Source organism: Nematolebias whitei, chromosome 15, assembly GCF_014905685.2.
Source record: "Nematolebias whitei isolate Nwh7 chromosome 15, NemWhi1, whole genome shotgun sequence".
NCBI lineage: Eukaryota > Metazoa > Chordata > Actinopteri > Cyprinodontiformes > Rivulidae > Nematolebias > Nematolebias whitei.
In genome coordinates this window covers 6,453,637-6,461,216 of record NC_056512.1, presented here as the reverse complement: position 1 = coordinate 6,461,216, position 7,580 = coordinate 6,453,637, and the positions used below count along the sequence as shown (strand labels likewise).

General features: G+C 43.4%; 1 protein-coding gene across 1 annotated transcript in view; it reads right to left on the bottom strand.

Moving 5' to 3' along the window:
- Positions 1–1,611: 1,611 nt before the first annotated feature.
- The window catches only part of ppl (periplakin), a 57,341-nt gene continuing 51,372 nt past the window's right edge, over positions 1,612–7,580 (bottom strand). Inside the window, exons 21-22 of the mRNA XM_037688791.1 lie at positions 4,755–4,847; positions 1,612–4,674 (exon numbers count right to left, since the gene is read on the bottom strand). Coding sequence (XP_037544719.1) covers positions 2,002–4,674; positions 4,755–4,847 — 2,766 coding nt within the window. The 3' untranslated portion in view covers positions 1,612–2,001. The remainder of the gene's footprint in view (positions 4,675–4,754; positions 4,848–7,580) is intronic.

Sequence of the window (7,580 nt, the reverse complement as noted above, 5' to 3'; positions counted from 1 at the left end):
CAGAGCAGACAGCATCCCCACTAGCTCGGGAGCCAGGCAGAAGGAGAAATCCTACACAAAACAGGCTCTAGAGCAATGTGGATATCCTAACTGGGCCTTCCTGAAAGCAGAGAAGAAACCCAAACAGGACTCCAGTCAGCCATCAGGTGAAAAGGAGGAACCCAGACCAGTGGTCATTCCATATGTTTAGGGAGTATCAGAGAAACTGAGACGTTTATTTTCTAAACATAACGTCCCAGTGGCTTTTAAACCCCAAAATACATTACGGCAAAGACTGGTTCATCCCAAAGATCCAGTCCCCCGGCACAAACAGAGTAATGTTGTGTATGCTGTTCAGTGTCAGGAGGGTGATCAGTCTTACATCGGGGAAACTAAACAGCCACTGGCCAAAAGGATGGCCCAGCACAGAAGATCAACATCATCAGGCCAGGACTCTGCGGTCTACACTCATCTCCAGGCCAGCAGTCACTCTTTCAAGGATGAAGATGTTCACATCCTGGACAGAGAGGAATGATGGTTTGAGAGAGGAGTAAAGGAGGCCATCTTTGTGAAAAGAAATCGTCCATCATTAAACAGGGGTGGAGGCCTTCGGGTTCAACTGTCCCCCTCTTACAATGCTGTGATTGCTAGTATCACTCAGCCCTCTGTGAATAGTAAACAGCCATCAGTGTGCTAATGACCCGTTGTTAGGCTGATGGTCCTTCTTGACCATGTGAGCAGCTGGTTTTGGTTGTCAGCAGCAAACTGGTTGATCCACTCTGAGAAGGTGCTATTTAAGAGACTGAGCTGAAAACAGCACCTCAGACTGAGGAAGTCTCTTGGATGAGAGATGAAACGTTTCTATATTTTTTTGCTTTTTTTTTTTTGTTGTTGGTTTTTTTTTTTTGAATGTCCAGAGGACCAGATTGAACTTTTTTGGATTAGGGTAGATTGTGTTGTAAAGAGCTTGAAGTATCTTGATAAAGACAGAAAGTAGCTGTATCAGTGCAGTCTATTTTAAAATCCATCAGGGACGGGGGTTATCGGTGTACTGGTTGTTGCATTAAGACTTTTGTATTTCTCATCCAAGCTTATTTTTGATCAACTTAGAAATGACCTAATTGTTGTGGTTATTCAGTTTTGATTCACTTCACAACTAAGCAATAAAGACGTGGCATTTCTTGATTAACTCCACATCGCCTGCCATCGTTCATGCCAGAGATTTAAACTACAGGTGATGGAGTTATAACAGTTTTGGTCCAACCATAAAGTTGCATTGTGCACCAGTCTCTTGCGATTGTGTGTTTGCCATCAATTAGGGCTTAGAATATTGAGGATTACCCTTAGTTACTACCACACCAAATTTAGCCAAAACTATGTAAAACTGTCTGTTATAGCCATTTTTGTGATGGCTACAAGCCAACTAAGCTAATAGCCAGCAAGCTAGCAACCACGCTAACTGTGGCAGTCATCTTGCAATGTTTTTGATGATAATATAATCATTACTTTGTTTGATTAAAATCCATAGAGAGAATCATGAGGTTTATCTAACAGAAACACGCACGACTGCTGAATATAGTAGTGTGAGAGGAATTATTATTTTATATTTCACTGAAATTAATCAAAACATACTTTTTTTTAGCTTGATTAGATTTTTTATTGAAGCTTGAACAGACATTTAATGACCCAGGGAAAACACCATAAATAAATCAAACACTTAGTCCCCCCTCCCCACACACAAACACCCGCAAAATTAACAAAATTAAAACAATAAAGGTTTACTGTCAACCAAAGAAATTAAAGATAACCTGAAAACATGTTTTTGCACCTTCCAGTGACTGTAGTATCAATCCTTGTATACATTCAGAACTGAGTATACATAAGCAAATAAATACATAGAGTACTTTGGAACCTTAAGTACAAAATAAAGCCAAGTCACCACTGAATTTAAGTCAAAGAAAGACAGAGATCTGCAAATAAATTGAACGATATGATGGGATTAGAAGTTAAATGTGAGGCCGTTCAGTAAGACTTGCCCGACACCAGAACACCAAACTCCTGAATGGATATTTCTTTATTTAAGTATTGTTGAAGCTGGCTGTTTGTGATGTTCCCTGAACGCAACGCATCGTCAATGGAAAACTTCTTCCCAGATTTTCTGTCGTGAAGCACAGAAGACTCTCCACTGGGGCCTTTGACTGTGATCTCCTCCCAGTCACACTCTTGACTCTGCAGGTTGACGAACATCTTCCAGTCAATCAAGCCCAGCTTGTACGCTTCTTCGGGTCGCATCTCTCTTCCGGTATCTGGATCTATGACAACAATCGACCTGCGGAGGTGACTTTCTCTTTGCTCTCTCTTCATTCTCACGGCTGATAAGTTCTTTTTAAGCTTCTCAATCTCCTCTTCTTTCTGGATCGTTATGCTTCGCAGATCTGCCAGCTCCTTCTGAAGTGAGTCGAGTCTCAGCTCCAGGTTCTTCCCATCCTCTCTCGGTGCAGACTCAGTGATAAGTCGGGTTTCTTTGCTAGTGATCTCAATCTCAGAGCGCAGCTTGCGGATCTCGTTCTGCAGCCTTTGGTTTTCTTGTTGTAGGCGGTAGCTTTCATCTCGGATGTAGTCCAGTTCTTTGGTTGACTTAGTGTTGGAGAACTCCATGTCTGAAAGCTTGGAGGTGAGGACAGACAACTCCTGGTCAAGTTCACGTCTTCTCCTTTTCTCATCTTCCAAAGTTCTTCTTAGGTTCTCAATTTCAATCTCAGCCTCTGGATCTCTCTCCACTTGAACTTTCTCGGTGCGGACAACCCTTTCCTTCACATCCATCTTCTCCAAGGTGATCTGTTGCTGAATGAGTGCGTCCAACTCTTTCTGAAGCAGGGTACGTTTATGGCGCTCCTCGTCAAGTTGCAGTTTGAGGATAGAATGTTCTTTCTCCTGTTGAGGATCCTGCTGCAGGACTACCTTCTGTTTGACAGTCACCTTCTCACGGTTCTCTTTGTCACGAATCTCTAGCTCATTGAGTCTGACCCGAAGTCTTTGGATCTCCAGCTCCGCATCCCGTCTGGCCCTGCGCTCACGCTCCAGCTCCTCCAGTTGCAGGTCCAGGTCAGCGATCTGTCTCTGCAGTTGGAAGAGTTCTGCTTTCAGGTTGTCTTTTTGTTTTTGCTCACTGTTGATGCTTTGCAGGAAGTTGTTGCACTCTGACTTGAGGACAAGGTCTTCTTCCATTTTGACAACCTCTTGTTGCACGATCTTTTCCCGAACCTGAGACAAATCTATCTTCTTCAGTCTAATCTTCTCCTCCTGGGATGACCGTTCCCTCTCAAGATCGAGGCGCTTTTTCTGTTCGTCAGCCAGTTTCTTTTTCAGAGTCTCAATCTCCTCCTTGGTTTTTGGATCTTCTCGGTACTGCACCACTTCATTGACCACCTCTTTGGTCTGTACTTGGGGTTTAGTGTCCCTCCATCTGTCAATTTCATCACGAAGCTGACGGATCTCCATCTCGGATTTCTCGGTCTGGTGGGTTTTATCAACAATTTCATTGCGGAGTCTCTCCAGTTCTCTTTCAGTCTGCGGATCGGTCTTGTATTTGATAACTTCTTTGATGATTTCTTTGATTTCCACTTGAGGTCCTCTGTTCTTCAGCATGACCAGCTCATCCTGCAGGGATTTCAGTTGTAGATCTGAATCTCTGTAGCGTCTCTGCTGTTCTACGAGTTCAAGACGAAGGTTGGCCACTTCGTTCTCAGCCTTGGGGTCAGGGCGAACGATCTCGCGCACTTTTTCCTGAATTACAACCTTGGACTTCTCTTCCTCTAAGCTCTGAATCTTCCTCTGGAGGTCAGCCCTCTCCCGCTGTGATGATCTTCTTTTGGACTTCTCATCCTCATACTGCCTCCTCAGGTTTTCTACTTCTCTTTCAAAGGCAACATCTTTCTCTACTTTCAGCACCTCTTTAATGGAAATCTTCTCCTCTGCGATTGACTTCTCTTTCTCCAACCTTCTGAGTTTTTCCTGAAGGAACTGCAGCTCATCCTCCAACTGCTTCCTGTTGTCCATTTCCTTCTGCTTCCTGTCAAGGAGCACCCGGTACTCAGATTCAAGCTGGGGGTCATTTTGGACTTTGATCACTTCCTCTTCAGTGATCACCTCCTGTTCCTTGTTTTTCTCCTCAGCCAGGATAGTTACCTGCTTTTGGATCAGAATCAGCTCATTGTCTTTTATCATCTTCTGCCTCCGCAGCTCCTCCAGCTCATCCCGAAGCTTTCGAATTTCCTCCTCCTGACCACGGTCTCTTTCAATACGCAACACCTCCTTGACGGTGTACTGCTGAGCTCCTTCTTTCACCTCGGTCTCGAGACCTCGCAGTTTCAGCTTGAGACTCTCCAGATCATTCTCCAGTACATGAGTGGTGCGACGCTCCTCTGAGAGCTTCTGCTGAACCTTGTGCACCTCCTCGTCCAGCTGTGGGTCTGGAACCTTTTTAATGTGCTCTTTTTTCACAATTGTATCTTGAGGCTTTTGTCCTTCCAGAACATAAATGTCAGTCTGAATAGTCTCAATTTCTTTTTCTAGCTGCTCCCTTCTCTGGATCTCATCTTCCAGCTGCTTCCTGATCCTCCACGGCTCCCCTCCAGGGGCGGCAGCATGGACCGACATCAGGCTGGTGGACTGTATAACATTGATCTCGGGTTGCTAAAGGAAGACATTCATCATCATGATCATTTCAACTTTTTTAATTGCAAAGGTTTGTTATATTTTGAAGAATATTTTACCTGGCTGAGGAGATTTTGGGCAAACTCAAGATTCTGCAGCCGTTGTTTATTCACAGCATTCACTTCTGTAAACTTTGCTTCGATGGCAGCTTCCTGCAGATAGAATATTAAGTCATGAAAACCCCATACAGTATAGGCTTTAAGGTCACAACTTTTAATTGATTGATTAATTAATGACCCCATCTCATGATGAGAAAAACCCACACCCAAATCATTCTGGGTGGACCCCCTGTATCGAACCCTATGTGCCCTCCTATATCAAGTTGGTGAAACGTTGTGGTTCCCAGCCCTGGTCCTCGAGGAGCACATCTTTTTTCAGCTGTTCTCTCTTCAGGGGTCTCCACAGCAAGTCATCCTCCTCCAACTCACTCTGTTCTCTATGTTTTCTGTCCTCACTCCAACTACCTCCATGTCCTCTCTAGCTGCATCCATATAATAATAATAATAATAATAATAATAATAATTAGGGATGGGGCCGATCCGATCCAGTATCCGTATCGGCCTCCGATACCAGCATAATTAACGTATCGGATTTTTCTGATCCACCTGCTGATATTTCCGATCCATGCATGTCTGTGCTTGCGCTGCATGTTGGCTTCAAACTATAGAATGGATTTCCTGAACGGCAGCGTGTTTCATGAACCCAGAGTAATAAGACCCGTCTCACATTCAGGAAATCCAGTTCATAGTTTGCAGCAGCTACAACGTGAGGGCTGAGTTAGCAGCACTGTGGCTAACAGCTAACCAAGTTTTCATCTAAACATGTCCGCTGTGTGGAAGCATTTTACACTAGAAACACCACAAAACAAGACAGCAACGTGCAATGTCTGCAGAGCCATAGTGCCACATTAAACCGCGGTAAAGTTAGTTTTACGATGGACATTCGAGATCTGGGGCTTCAGCGGGGTGCTGCTCTTTGCTCAACCCAAAACAAGCGACTTGACCCCGGCCAGCCACGTCCAATCTGCCCCGCTCAGTCTGCCGTCTCTGAGGAGGGACAGACTGAGCGCGGCTGACCGAAATCAGGCTGCCTGCTTCAGATTGAACAAGAAGAAGACGTCGCTGAAACCACGGAGCTCAAATGTTTACAGAAAAGTTGCTAAACTTCATCATAATTAATGACCAACCACTATCAGTTGTAGAAAATGAAGGATTTCACAGTTTGATACTTGCAGCCAAGATATAGTTTATCCTCCAGGAGATATTTATCAGTACAACAGTAGACAATCATAAAAAACATGATTTGAAAATTATATATATTAAAAACATAAACAGCTACATTATAAAGTGATGTAAAATACTAAAAACAGGAACATGTCTGTTGGTTTATGCCATGAACTTAGATGTTTGAAGCCATTTAACATTTAATTTTATTTAATTTATTTATTCATTCATTTAAAAGAAACAAAATTTAAAAAAATCATCAAAAAAAAAACATTGAATGAAAAGAATGCAGAAAGAAGAAAAAATGCTTATATCTGCCCCTTATTTAAAAAAATATAAAATAACTTTAAACAATCACTTAAATTAATCACTTTAATATCCACTTTAAAGCTAGGAATAAAAAGAAACATGTTTTGTGTTAGCAGAATTTAATTCTAACTTTAAAACTTATCCAACATTAATAAAACTTACCTCAAGTTGCCTTTTTGGACATGCGTGCATATATTTGTACAAATTGTACTTGAGAGGAGATTATTACAGCCTCATATAAAATCAGTGATGATCATGATATCGGAACTGGATCGGTGTCGGCCAATACTCAGTTCTAGGTATCGGGATCGGATCGGAAGTAAAAAAAAAGTGGATCGGTGTATCCCTAATAATAATAATAATAATAACAATAATAATAATAATAATAATAATAATAATGGGCAGCACGGTGGCGCAACTGGTAGAGCTGCTGCCTCTCAGCGAGCAGGTCCCTGGTTCAAACCCCGGTCCAGGGGCCTTTCTGGGTGGAGTTTGCATGTTCTCTCCGTGCATGCGTGGGTTTTCTCCGGGTGCTCCGGTTTCCTCCCACAGACCAAAAACATGCATGTTAGGCTGATTGATAACTCTAAATTGTCCCTAGGTGTGAGTGAGAGAGTGAATGGTTGTTTGTCTCGTTTGTCTCTATTTGTCCCTGTGATGGACTTGCGACCTGTCCAAGGTGTACCCCGCCCCTCGCACAGTGATTGCTGGACATGGGCACCAGCAACCCCCGTGACCCAAAATGGAATAAGCGGGTAAAGATAATGGATGGATGGATAATAATAATAATAATAATAATAATAATAATAATAATAATGTCATCACTGTATGTTTCCATACAATGGCAAAATTAGTCTCTGCATTTAACCCATCCACCACCAGGTGGTGCAGTGGGCAGCTATTAAAAGCACCTGGGGGGCATTTTGGGGATAAGGTGTGCTGCCCAGAGACACCATGAGGTATGCAGTGACCAGGGATCGAACCTGGGACTTTCAGGTCCTGAGCCGGCTGCCCTGCCTCTACACCATCCTATTTGGTCTTCCACTTTGTCGTTTCCTCGAGGAGCACCATCCTGCATGTTTTAGATGTTTCCTGCTTTGACTCACCTGGTTTGAATCAATGGGTGATTAACAGGCAGAACTTGAGAAATTAAATCACTGCATCAGGTGTGTTGGAGCAGAGAAACAACTAAGTCTTGCAGGCCAGTGTCTCGAGGACCAGGGTTGTGACCCACCTACATCCCACAGGAGAGGAGGCTCTCCACATCCCCACCATGTCACCATGGAGATGTTGGTGTATGTGGTCACTGTGGAGAATGGCAGATGTCTGGGGCAGACAGAGCTGTTGGAGAGT